At 49.9% G+C, this 13,926-nt stretch overlaps 1 protein-coding gene across 1 annotated transcript; it reads right to left on the bottom strand.

The window, feature by feature from the left end:
- Positions 1-1,135: 1,135 nt before the first annotated feature.
- On the bottom strand, positions 1,136-11,696 carry ARMCX4 (armadillo repeat containing, X-linked 4). Its single transcript, XM_008584682.1, is given in 12 exon segments — positions 1,136-3,445; positions 3,518-4,216; positions 4,325-5,442; positions 5,563-6,753; positions 6,874-8,810; positions 8,812-8,911; positions 9,248-9,317; positions 9,320-9,344; positions 9,664-9,747; positions 10,102-10,169; positions 10,927-11,011; positions 11,506-11,696. Coding segments are annotated over 9 exon segments (7,176 nt in total). The 5' UTR covers positions 9,738-9,747; positions 10,102-10,169; positions 10,927-11,011; positions 11,506-11,696; the 3' UTR covers positions 1,136-1,483.
- Between the last annotated feature and the right edge of the window lie 2,230 nt (positions 11,697-13,926).

Consider the following 13,926-nt stretch of genomic DNA (forward strand, 5'->3'; position numbering starts at 1 on the left):
TCAGCCTTCAAAACAGTTTGAAGATACAAAACTTTGTACAAATCAACTATTTGACTATTTCCTAAGGGTAAATTTCTGCAAGTGGAATTACCGGGTCAAAAGGTATGCACATCTTGAAGGCTTCTGAAACATGTCTCCCAATGGACCTTGTACCGTTGCGTACTCCGCCAGCATAGTTTGAGAGTGCTCCTCCTACCACACCCTCATCACTACGGGGTGGGAGAGAGGCAGATCTTCTCCTCTGTGGATCCCAGCAGTACTCTCCATGGTTCCATAAAGGCCCCAGCCCAACTAACCTTATGAAAGAAATCTGATATAAGCACTAACATTATTCTTCCTCATGTTGTATTTTATTACTATTTCAAAATAGTGACTATCTTATTCACTTACACAGATACCAGCGTTAGCCAAGAAAGAATGTTTTCCTATCAAATGCCCCCAGGACCCTAAAAGAAAATTGGCCCTCTCTGTATATCCCCAGAATAGGTTCCAGCACTTATTCGTTCAAAGGTCTCTCACTCCCACCCTCTCCTTACCATTCCCAGGGCCACCAGTGAAATTTCACACCTTTGTCTTATTGTGTCTGGACTATGGTTTCCCAATCTCCAGTCACCTCTCCTGTCCCCTCCTCAACTCAGACGCATCCCACACACAAATCAACCACATCATTTTCCTTTCATCCTGTCATTCCTCTGGTCACGAAAGGCCTTGGTGTCTCCTGAACGTAGATGGGGTAATATTCAGACACCCCAGTTTAGCAATGGGGTCCTCCACGCCAGGACTCACCCCAACTGCCTGACTCTATCTCCCATCACTCCCCCTACACACACACTTTCCAACCCAGGTGGGCCAGCCTCCTCTCTGGAGCAGTATTCCCACCTCCGTGCCTTTCTTTCCACCACTCCATCCTCCTTGAATGCCCTTCGGGCCCTTTTGTATCCTGTCCTTCAAGCCTACCTTACTTAAGTGACCCCTCTTCTGTAAAGCTCCCTGAGCACTGTTGCCCACCGCAGTTTCTCAGCACTGATGGGAAGCATCTGGCGTGATCGGAGGTTCACAATTTGTTGCTATCTTTTTGTTTCCATATATCTTGCCTTTCCCAATAGTTCATAAACTCAAGGACAAGGACAATGACTTTTTTTTCTGCTGCTTAAAACACACAACTTTATTGATGACATAAAAATAAAGGCTCAAATGTATAAACATAAGTCCACACAAAGGACCAAAGATTACCTTACTTATGGAGAATCAGTTCAGTTTCTGCTCATGAAGCATACTAAAAATATCTCAATCCGGACAAGATAAAAATCAACACATGTATTTTCAGTACAAGTTTGAATTCATCTGGTTTTCATAAATGGGCCAGCTATAGACCATCATAGGTAACATCAGTTTTGAAGTCATAATGCAATATACCATGTGCATTACTTCCAGGCTGCAAAATCAAAATATTACTCAAATTTGTTTGGAAACATACAGCCAATCAGAGTTTACTTATTAATAGCTCAACTTTTTCTTTCACTTCAGGGTCATTGCATTCTGCGGCTAGGACTCGAAGTTTCTTGGCACATGCTTTAGGTCGTTGGAATAGGAAATAAAGGGAATTTTTACTGAACTTGTCCTGGGTAAATGCTTTTGCTCTTCTTTTAAAATGGTAATTTATATTTTCAAACAGTGAAAGAGCATTAAGAATGTTCTCTTTTGTCTCTTTCTTGCTAAAAATGTTAATCAGTGATGTTGGTGCATTGGCAATGAGCAAGTCTTTTGTCATAGATGGATTTTTAGAGAAATTCAAAAGCATTCCCAAAACATGGTCTTTAGTTTCTCCACTTCCCACAGTTAACAAACGAAGAAATTCTGAAATATAATTTGTAACCATATGCTGATATTCACTAGTAATAGTCAAGTGCCTTATCAATCTTAGTCCAGCCAGCTGCACATTTGAATTCAAGGGATAGGTGACTGTGTCTTCACATACTTGGTTTAAATATGTTTTAACTTTTCTGTGGTTTTCAGCAGCCACCGAGATGTTATTCAGTGCGTTTAAAGCCTTCTGCCTAACACTGGGGTGGGGGTTATTTAGCAAGCTTTCAATAACTGAGATTCCACCTACATTACGAACAACTTCGTGGGAATAAGGATAATCAGCACTGTTATACAGAGCATTGTTGGCTATTTCATGAACAGAAGGATCTTCAGTCATCTCAATCATGCAAATGAGTTTTTCAAGCTCTCGTGGATCCATATTAGCTTCGTGTTTACAGCGGCAGGACAAGGGCCGAACTTTCTCCCCAGTCCAGATCTGCTTTCTGAACTCATCTTCAGCTAGGAAGCTGGCCTCATTTTGGTGTGGAAACTTTGTTTCCGACCAGATCATGGCTCCATCCCATGACCCCATTCCTGCCCCAGGGACCATGGACGGGTATGTGCCTCTTGACTCAGCTGATTTTTTGGCTTTAGCCTTGGGTGCAGGTTTGTCCTCACTTCTGTTTTCATTATCAGCACAGAACCAAGACCTTATATCGAATCCACCAGCAGCTTCAAACGTATCCTGGATGCTGGCCTTATCCCCAGCCCCAGACTCACAGTTGACATCTTTACCGCTCTTGGATTTGAACTCATTACTGTTCTCACTTTCAGCCCAAAACAAAGACCTTAAACTGATCTCCTCAATATCAGGGCTGGATGCTGTACTTAGCTCATCATCATCTACATCCCTAGCCAAAGTCCAGGACCCTATTCCAGCCCTAGGCATAGACTCTGTAGTGGCTGCATCTCCATCCCAGGACCAAGACCCCATGTTGGCCTCAGCTCCAGCCTCAGCTCCAGCCACAGCTCCAGCCTCAGCTCCAGCCACAGCCCCAGCCTCAGCTCCAGCCTCAGCTCCAGCCTCAGCTCCAGCCTCAGCTCCAGTCACAGTCCCAGCCTCAGCCCCAGCCTCAGCCCCCACAGAGGAATCCACATATGTTGCCCCCTCAGATCCAGTCCAGGACCTAGTACTGGCCTTGGTCTCAGCCCCAAACCCAGAACTAATGATGGCCTCTTCCCCAGCCCCTGATCTGGATTCAGTACTAGTCTCATCCTTATTATCAGGCATGGAAACAATATCAGTCTTTTCCTCTGTCCAGCACCAAGACCCTATATAGGACTCACTCCCAGGGCCAAACCAGAATCCTTCATTAGCCTCTACCTCAACACTGACCTGGAATCTTCCACTGGCCTGGTCCTCAGATCTAGCCCAGGACCCTCCACTGGCCTGATCCTCAGGCCTCAGCCTAGACCCTCCACTGGCCTCATTCCCAGGAATAGACCCAGCCCAAGACTCTCCACTGGCCTGCTCCCCAGCACCAGTCCAGGAGCCTCCTCCACAGGTCTGATGCTCAAATCCGGGTTTGGAACAGCCACCAGCCTGATCCCCAGCCTCAACCCAGGACCCTCCACTGGCCTGACTCCCACTGCCAGCCCAGGACCCTCCACTGGCCTGACTCCCACTGCCAGCCCAGGACCCTCCACTGGCCTGACTCCCACTGCCAGCCCAGGACCCTCCACTGGACTGGTCTGCAGGCCCTGGCCTAGACACACCAATGACCTGGCCACCAGCCCCACCCCAGGAACCTCCTCCACTGGATTGATCCACAGGCCCTGACCTGGACCCAACACTGGCTTGGGCCCCAGCACCAGCCCAGAACCCTCCTCCAATGGCCTGATCCTCAAATCCGGATTTGGAACAGCCACCAGCCTGATCCCCAGCTCCAGACCAAGACCCTGCACTGACCTGACTCACAGTGCCAGCCCAGGTCCCTCCTCCATTGGTCTGACTCCCAGTGCAAGCAAAGAACCATCCACTGGCCTCGTCCCCAGTGCCAGCCCAGGACTCTCCACTGGACTGGCCCCTGGACCCCAGCCTAGATCCTCCACCAGTCTGGTCCCCAGCATCAGGCCAGGACCCTCCTCCACTGGCCTGATCCTCAAATATAGGCTTTGCCCCACCACCAGCCGGATCCCCAGCCCCAGCCCAGGATCCACCATTGGCCTGGTCCACAGCTCCAACCAAGAACCCTGAACTGATTTGATCCCCAGAGTCAGCCCAGGACCTTCCACTGGACTGGTCCTCAGGCCCCAACTTGGACCCTCCACCAGCCTGGCCAGCAGCCCCAGCCCATGACCCTTCTTCACTGGCCTGATTCTCAAATCTAGGCTTGGACCCACCACCAGACTGATCACCAGTCCCAGTCCAGGACCCTCCCATGGCCAGGTTCCTAGTGCCAACCCAGGACCCACCACTGGATTGGTCCATAGACCCTGGCCTAGACCCTCCATCAGCCTGGTCACCAGTGTCAGCCCAGGACCCACCACTGGACTGGTCTACAGGCCCCAGCCTGGACCCTCCACTAATTTGGTCTGCAGTGTCAACCCAAGACCTTACACCGGACTGGTCCTCAGGCCCCAAGCTGGACCCTCCACTAGCCTGGCCACCAGCTCCAGCCCAGGACCCTTGTTCACTGGCCTGATCCTCAAGTCTAGGCTTGGATCCATCACCAGACTGATCACCAATCCCAGTCCAGGACGCTATACTAGCCTGGTCCACAGTCCCAGCCCAATACACAACACTACCCATAGTCGCAGCACTAGCCCCAATCCAAGACCCCCCACTATCCTGGTTCCCAACCCCAATCCAGGACCCTCCCATGGCCTCTTCTCCAGCCCAGGACACCCCACTGGCCTGGCCCCCAGGCCAGGCCCCCTCACTGGCCTGACCCCCAGCCCAGAGCCCTCCAATGGCCTGATTCCCAGAGATAACCCAAGACCCCCCATTGGCCTGGTTCTCATGCCCTGTCCAGGACCCCACAATAGTCTTGTTTTCAGTCTCTGTCCAAGAACCCCCACTGGCCTTGTCCCCAGCCCAGGACCCCTCACTAGTCTGACCTCCAGCCCAGACCCCTCCACTGGCCTGGTCCCCAGCTCCGGTCCAGGACCCAACACCAACCTCATTCTCAGCCCTAGCCCCAGCCCAGGACTTAATGCTGGCCTCATCACAAGCCACAGCCCAGGACCCAATAACACCAGCCTTATCACTAGCCCCACTCCAGGACACAATATTGGCTTCATTCTCATCATCAGCCCAGGACATGCTATTCTCCCAGTCTCCATCCATGGCCTGAAACCTAAATTTGATCCACCGCTCAGCAGCAATCCAGTCCTCAACACCAATCCCATTCCAGTAGTAGTCATGGATGTTAGGCTGAGTCTTTCTGCAGGCCTGAGCATCTGACCCACCTTCACTCTCAGAAGTGGGCACGGCCTCAGCCTCAGGTTTTGCATAGACAACATCTTCTGCTATGGCTTCTGCCTCAGATCTGGGCATAGCCTTGTCCCGTGCCCCAGGCAAGGTTTCGCCCTGGGAATTGGCCACAGTCTGCCTTTGGGCAGAACTCCTTCTACCTGCCCCTGCCCCTGCTTTAGCCATAGCATTAGGATTGCCCCTGACCTTATTCCTGGCACCAAGCAAGGTCTCACCCTGGGAATTGGTCACAGTCTGGCTCTGGGAAGAGCCCAATGTACCTGCCCCAGCCCCTGCCTTGGGCACAGCACTGGGATTGGCCCTGACCTTATTCCTGGCACCAAGCAAGGTCTCACTCTGTGAATTGGCCACAGCCTGGGGCTGGGCAGAGCCTGTTGTATCTGCTCCAGCCCCTGCCTTAGACACAACATTGGGATTGCTCTTGACCTTGTTCTTTGCACCAGACAACATCTCAGCCTGGGAACTGGCCACAACCTGAGGCTGGGCAGATCCTGTTGTACCTGCCCCAGCCCCTGCCCTAGGTACAACATTGCGATTGCCCTTGACCTTATTCTTGGCACCAGGCAAGGCCTCACGCTGAGAACTGGCCACAACGTGAGTCTGGGCAGAGCCCATTGTATCTGCCCCAGCCCCTGCCTTAGACACAGCATTAGACTTGCCCTTGACCTTATTCTTGGCACCAAGCAAGGTTTCACACTGAGAACTGGCCACAGCCTGTGGCTGGGCAGAGCCCATTGTATCTGCCCTGGCCCCTGCCTTAGGCACAGCATTGGGATTGCCCTTGACTTTATTCTTGGCACCAGACAAGGCCTCACCCTGGGAATGGGCCACAACCTGAGGCTGGGCAGAGTCCGTTGTATCTGCCCCGACCCCTACCTTAGGCACGGCATTGGGATTCCCTTTGACCTTATTCTTGGCACCAGGCAAGGCCTCAGCCTGGGAACTGGCCACAACCTGAAGCTGGGCAGAGCCCATTGTATCTGCCCCAGCCCCGGCCTTAGGCACAGCATTGGGATTGCCCTTGGCTTTATTCTTGGCACCAGGCAAGGACTCACCCTGAGAATTGGCCATAGCCTGGGGCTGGGCAGAACCCATTGTACTTGACCCAGCCTCTGTGTTAGGCACAGCACTGGGGTTCCCTCTGACCTTATTCTTGGTACCAGGCAAGGTCTCACCCTGGGAATTGGCCATAGCCTGGGGCTGGGCAGAGCTCATTGTAACTGCCTCAACCCCTGCCTTAGGCACAGCATTGGAATTGCCCTTGGCTTTATTCTTGGCACCAGGCAAGGCCTCACCCTGGGAACTGGCCACAACCTGAGACTGGGCAGAGCCTATTGTATCTGCCCCAGCCCCAGCCTTAGGCACAGCATTGGGATTGCCCCTGACCTTATTCTTGGTACCAGGCAAAGCCTCACCCTGGGAATTGGCCACAGCCTGGGGCTGGGCAGAGGCTACTGTACTGGCCACAGCCTCTGTGTTAGGCACAGCATTGGGATTGCTCCTGACCTTATTCTTGGCACCAGGCAAGGCCTCAACCTGGGAACTGGCCACAGACTGGGACTGGGCAGAACCCATTGTAATTGCCCCAGCCTCTGCCTTAGGCACAGCATTGGGATTGCCCCTGACCTTATTCTTGGAACCAGGCAAATCCTCGCCCTGGGAATTAGCCACAGCCTGGGGCTGACCACAAGCCCTCTGGTCTGCCTTAGCCCCTGCTCTAGAAATGGCATTAGGGTTGCCCCTACCATCAACCGTGGAATCAGGTAAGGCCTCAGCTTGGGTCCTGGCTCCACTCTGAGGCTGTGCACAGGTTTTCATGTTTGTCCCAACCCCTGCTTTACCTTTGGCTTTGGCTTTTCCCCTAGCCTTACCTCTGGTATTAGGTAAGGCTTCACCTTGGCTCTGGGCTGTAGCCTGAGGCTGTGCCTTCGTGTCTGTTCCAGCTCCTTCCTTAGACATGGTGTCGGCATTGCCATTAGCCTTAATTCTGCCATCAAGCAAGGCATCAGCCTGTACATTGTCCACAGGCTGAGGCTGAGTACAGGACAATACGTCTGTCCCAGCCCCTGCTTTAGCCATGATAACAGTATTGCCTCTGGTCTTATCCCTGGTATCAGGCAAGGCCTCAGCCTGTGAATTGGCCCTCAAGTTTGCCTTGACCCCTGCTTTAGCCAGGGCATTGGGATTGCCTCTACCCTTAACCCTGGCATCAGGCGTGGCCTCAGCCTGAGCACTGGTTACAGCTTGAGGCTGAGCAGCAGCCTTCTTTTCAGCTCCAGTCATTGCCTTAGTTATGACACTGATATTTCCCCTACCATCAACCCTGGTACCAGACGTTGCCTCAGCCTGTTTTTTGGCCACAATCTGAGGTTGGACACAAGCTCTCATATCTGCCCCTGCCCCTACCTTACATATGGCATTGGTATTATCCCCAGCATCAACCCTTGCCCCAGGCATGGCCTCAGTGTGGGCCTTGGCAACAATTTGAGGTTGAGCAGAAGCCCTCATGTCTGCCCCAGACCCTGCTCCAGGCATGGTTTTGCAATTCTCCTTGTCTTCAGCCCCAGCACCAGGCATGTTATCACCCTGGATCTCGGCCACAGCCTGAGACTGTGCACAGGACTTCACATCCACTCCAGCCACTGACCCAGAAATGCCATTAAAATTTCCCCTAGCATCAACTGTGGCACCAGGCCTGACCTCAGACTGAGTCTTAGCCACACTCACAGTCTCTTCCAGAGCTCTTGCCTTGGTCTCAGCCACAATTTCAGTCTTGTTCGTGGCCCACATCTTGGTCACTTCCTTGGTCTCTGCCAAGGCCTCACTCTGTGTCACAATTACTCTATTAATCTCTGTCTCTTTTTCAGCCAATATGCGGGCTTCAGCTTTGGTTTGAGTCATTGCTTCTTTCTTGGCCTCTGCCCTGGGAACCAGTGCCCCTGCTTTAGCTTTGGTCTGAGTCACTGCCTCTTTCTTGACTACTCTCCCAGCCTCAGCATCAGTTTGGGTCACTGCCTCTTTCATGGCAACTTCAGCAAATTTTGCCTTGGCCTCAGTCAGAGTCACTGCTTCTGTCATAACCACTGTTCCAGCCACCTCTTTGGCCTTAGATTGGGTCTCTGCCTCTGCCCCAGCCATTGCCTTGGCCAGAGAGCTGTCTCTGGGTCTCACTATAGCAGTGATCTTGGTCTCTACTTCATCCCCAGGCCCACCTCCTGTTCCAGTTTCTGCTCCAGTCTTGGCCTTGGGTCTAGTCTCAACCTCTGCGCCAGCCATGGCTTCACTCATGGCCAAGGTCTGGTTCTGTACCCCAACCACAGTCTCCATCTTGACTCTGGACCCATTTCTGGCAAGTCTCCTCACACTCTGGGCTCTTCCCTTGGTTAATCTGTAAATGTAGTAGCAGGTGCCTGCCCAGATCACCAGTCCTGCAGTCACCCAGCCCAATTCCTGAATGCGGCCCATGTAATCACCCCTGCTGAAGGCACGAACAAGGTACAGGGGGCTCACTCGGGCTGGGGAAAGAGGATGATAGGTCTGGGTGTAGGCCTGTGAGGGTGCTGGTCTTCAGCCATTCAAAGGCCACTACAGCTGCGACTGGAAGTGGACCTAGAAGTGGAGGAAGGAAATGGACTAAAATTTCTCTTCTAATTCTGTTGCATCATACAGATAGATACACAAAGGGATAGGATAGGGTAGAAATTATGTGCTTGGTGGGAAAAAAGGATGATTAGCAAATTCTGGATCTCTCTTATTTCATCCTCTACCCACCTTCCCCAATTCCCAACAATTTTCCCTCAAAGTACTTCCATACACCAAATGGACAGTGGGAAGGATGGTGGGAGGGCTGACAATGAAAGGGAGAGAACAAGAAGCCCCCAGACTTTGATTTTTACATGACCTGCTCTGGTCACCACTCCCACAAGTCCCCACCCTTATACCAACCTGTAATGATCTGAGACTGTTCCCTCCTCTTTCCTCCTCTTGCTTGGTGATACACCCTAAAGTAGATGCAGCGTATAAACTCATGGGATCTTTGGACCTAGAGACAGATAGACACAGACAGACAGATGGAGGGACAGATGGGAGTGGAGGGTTTGTTCTGATGGGACAGGCATATTACTAGCAAACTACCTCTCTACTCTTCTCAGTTCACCCCATTCCCAAAGATGCCATCACATTCTTTTCCATGTGCCAGAATTAAGGTGAGGGTGTGGGGTAAGTGACAGGGAAGGTGAGAGGGTGGCTGGGAAAGGAAGAGAATAAGGAACCTCCAGACTGGACAATGGCCCTTATTGGATGCACGCTGCTCTCCACCAACCCACCCTAGAGGTCTACCCGGGCAGTCCCCACCCTCTTACCAGTCTATATTGATCAGGGGCAATTTTCTCCGTGCTTCTTTGTTTCCAGTGACCTCAAACCCCACAGCAGACATGCAGGCAGATCTACGAACAAGTAAACAAACAGAAAGTAATGGAGACCAAGTATTTGGTAGAACAGACAAGTACCCTGATTCCTAACCCCAATGCCTGCCTTGCCAGGGCCCTGATCCAGCTTGCTAATGTGTTTCATCTCGTGGTCCCCCCAAAGTCTTCTCTCAGTCACACTCCAGCCCACCCTTACCCCAATATTCCTACTGTTTCCTTCACTGAAGTCAATAGGGGGTGCGGCAGCACTGTGGAAATCCATCAGAGTGAAAGTGAGGCAGAAGTGCCCTCAAATGAGACCCTACCAAGTATCACCACCTGCTGTGCCCACCTTTCTTGTCATCCCGTGGCACTGCCCATCTTCACACCCACCTGCATGGTTCCAGGCCAGCCTTCCCCTCTTTCTCTTGCTTTCAGCGGTAAACAGCCCTACTGCAGGCCTATGGGAAGGAACAAACAGAGAAAAGGGGAGGAGAGTGTTGAATGCTTGTGACGTCCTAGCATCTAAGACAACTATGGGTTGTCTGGATTTAGAGACCCATCTCCTGCAGGCAGAGCCTGGGGCTCCCCCAGCACTGAAATGCGCAGGGTGGAAAAGGGAGGCAGGAAAAGTAAAAGTGGAGAGGCAGAGACAAATTATTTTAAAACCACCTGTAGAGTTCTAGGGTTTCACCCAAAGGTCCATCATTTCCTTCAGCAAGATGGTCAGGTAGGTGGGAGTATCTGGAAAGCTGGAGGATAACAAGGAAGATGGAGGCCCCCAGATTCCATACTCTAGAATCACAGCCTGCTGCCATCTGCTTCCTCTTAAGCCCACCTCTCGGAGACTCCAGCAGAAGAGACAGGTGTAGGGGAAGGCTTCTGCTTTTGCGAAATCACTGTCCCTCCCTCCCCACAAAGGCTATCTCAAAAAAAAAAAAAAGTAATATTGTATATTCTTTGATACAACCATTCATATTTTCTCAATAAATTATTTAAAGTGCAAATAAAAGCATCGGTAGAAAAGTTTGTTGTCTCTATCTGTCTTCAACACAGAATTTAAGTTAAAAGTCCTAAGCTTGGTAAGTAAACTCAGTTTAGAAAGTTTCCTAGCTAGCCCCACCCTACATTCCGATCAGATAGCGGTGCCTAAGTTCCTGTCATAGAATTCAGACAGAACTTGAGTGGCTCACAGACAGTGCCCGAGTTCACACTAACCTCCATGGATCCTGTGCAGTTTTCTCCTCTCCTTCTCCCCTCGCCTCACCACAAACCGTGCCACACCGAACTCCTGTCCGACAGACTGGTGAGAGTAAAGACACAGAGTGCTTGGACCAACACCCAGACCACAGATTCCAATATTGGCCTTCCGGATTCAGGAACCTGGTTGTCAAACGTCCCTCCCCACATTCCAAGACCCCACCCCTACCAAGCCCGCCGTCCAGTCACTAAGGCCCACCATTTTCTCTGAGAACGCCACCGTGGCGTGTCCCTTCCACTGAAATGAGCAGGAAGCGAGTGGACATGTGTGGTCAGTGATCGGAGCTAGAGAGGATGAGGATCTCAGTCTCTGTATTTCCCTCTTGAGACACTCTCCCCACCAGCCGCCCTGTCAAAGCCCACGATTTCCCTGCACAGATGGGAGGGTGGGAGGGGGGTGGGCAGGGGGACTCCGGAGAATCAGAGGAGAAGGCTCCTCAAACTTGAGCCAGCATAGACCCCCCATCCCTGCGCCCGCCGCGGGGGTGGGTAAGTAGCCGAAGCCCAGGGCTCCGCGAGCGGGGCCGGGGCCCTTACCTGCTCCGCTTTCCCCAGGCCCCGTGCCAGCCCGCCGTGCGCAGGGCAGCGGGGAGCTGGTAGCCAGACGGGAATGACGACTGCACCGAAGGCTGCGTCGCTCTGCAGCTCCAGGTCACGTGAGGGCCGCGCGTCAGCGCCGAGCTCGCCCCCCAATTCAGGAGGCCACTGCAGCAGGAACCCTCCCCCCGCGCCGCCTGCACACGCACAGCCTCAGTACCCGGCCTGTCTGCGTGCGGTGCCTGAGCGCGCACAGCCCTGCCAGTCTTCTCGGTCCTCTCCAATCTGAGAGCCCACAGGTGGCATCACCGTCTTACGGTTGGAGTTTGCCCTTCTCTTGTTACCAAGGAAAGTCTGTACCCCCATCCCTGGCTTTGGCCTTGGCCTTTTCTGCTTTCTTTCTACTTCTCCCTGGCTGTATATATGCTTCTTAATAATTTCTCCACATTTCCTTTTCTTAAATAAGCATGCCTCAAAAAATTGAATATTATGAAATTTTTCTTCAAAGGAATTGCTTCAACCTGGGGAAGTAAGAAACAAACAAACAAACAAACAACAAAAACGAAATTACTGTTTATATTCACCTGTACACGCAGAAAATATTTTGTTTGGATTCCACACACCATCATTTTTAAAGCATTCTAGTTTGTTTGAAAATTTTATGGGGGAACAAAAAAGAAAGACTCTTCCTGAACACAGTCGGTATTATGAAAATGATCTGTGAAATAAATCTTCAGAGAGAACTAAAATAATCAGATGTCTCCCTCTTACGCTATGAAACCAACGTTTCCAACCTGCCCCCTACACAACCTGCCCTTCGCACCAGATGGGCTAGGGACCGGGTTATCAGGAAGGAAAGCAGAGAGCAAGCAGAGCCTTAGCTTTCTTTTATATGTTCTTTTTTTTTTTTTTTTTTTTTTCTTTTAAAATCTTTTTTTTTTTTTTTTTTTTTTTCTTTTAAAATCTTTTTTTTTTTTTTTTTTTTTTTCTTTTAAAATCTTTTTTTTTTTTTTTTTTTTTTTCCTTTTAACATCTTATTATTTATTTATTTATTTATTGTAATCGGTAAAGCCATTTTCATTTGACTTAAAAAAATATTCAGGTTGTAAAAATAACAAAAGACTCGTTTATTTGTTTACATTATTTTGTGCCACATTAAAAATGCTTTCAAAACAAATTAGTAATTATTGACATTTTAAATACAAAATTTTCCTAAACAAAACCAGCACGTTTTCAAAGTAATCTATAAATTAATCTTTGGAAAGACATTCAGTTTTCTAATCTTTGCAATTTTACACAAGTGGTTTATAAACTTTTGAAGTTCTAGCTGAACTTATGGTCCCCTGTCAGGTGTCTAAGAACTTCTTCCGAGATGACTCCGGGGTGATTTAATGACGATCCAACTCCTGATGAACCCAGTGCCTTACAAACTAGAGACTTCACAGATTAACTTGATTGGAGTTAGAGAGGATGAGGATCTCAGTCTCTATATTTCCCTCTTGAGACACTTTCCCATTCATTTTCCATTCAAAGGGTTTTATTTGGATTTTATTACGCATGTAATCAAATCAATCTCACCACACCCGTGAAAAGAATAACTGCCCCCTCACAGATGGAAAGAAGGCTCAACAAGTGGAATTTTCATTCCATAATGACACTGGTGAGATCTGTCCAGTATCGGACATTCATGTAGTATATGTCACCCTACCAGTGGGAGCGTCCAGCACTTCCAGTGGAGATGGTGGTGAAGGTCTGTGGATGACAATGAATCGCTGCAACACTCCTGATGTCCATGTCATTTCCCCCTCACAAATGGAAAGACAAGGTACAGGATTCCAAGCAGTCGCCAGGAGGAAATAGCCTTTTTATTCCCTGATTTCTATTACAACTTCACCTCTACAAGCCCCTCAGAATAATCCTAGAACTCAGGGACAAAGTATGCAGGAGTTAGTCCCCAGACATCCACCTGTCCCTGCTGTGGAGTCATACTCTAAATATAGAACCTCCTGGCAGCCTCTTCTTAGAACATTGAAATATGACACCCCAGCGGAGGCCCCACTACCCCGTGAGGGGCCCCTGTGTGTGTGAAGAGCTTTCAGGAGGTGAGCCAGGGAGCCCATAGTACCATACAACCTTATTAATGGCTTTTCAGAACTCAATTTCCCATGACAAACTTACTTTCTCCTCCAAAGGAAAAGATTGATAAATTGATTACATAAAAATTTAAAACTTCAGTAGTTTAAAAAAATAATAAAATAAAAACTTAGCATTGAATGTCAGAGGGCTAGTTTGCAATAATCTAAAAACTCTTACAAATCATTTTTTAAAATGGTTAAAAAAACAATAGAAAAGTGTGCCAAAGACATGAACAGATTTGTTCACAGAAAAGAAATACAAATGACTAATAAACATATGAAAAGA

This window comes from Galeopterus variegatus, unplaced genomic scaffold (genome assembly GCF_000696425.1).
Source record: "Galeopterus variegatus unplaced genomic scaffold, G_variegatus-3.0.2 Scaffold3332, whole genome shotgun sequence".
Taxonomy (NCBI): Eukaryota; Metazoa; Chordata; class Mammalia; order Dermoptera; family Cynocephalidae; genus Galeopterus; species Galeopterus variegatus.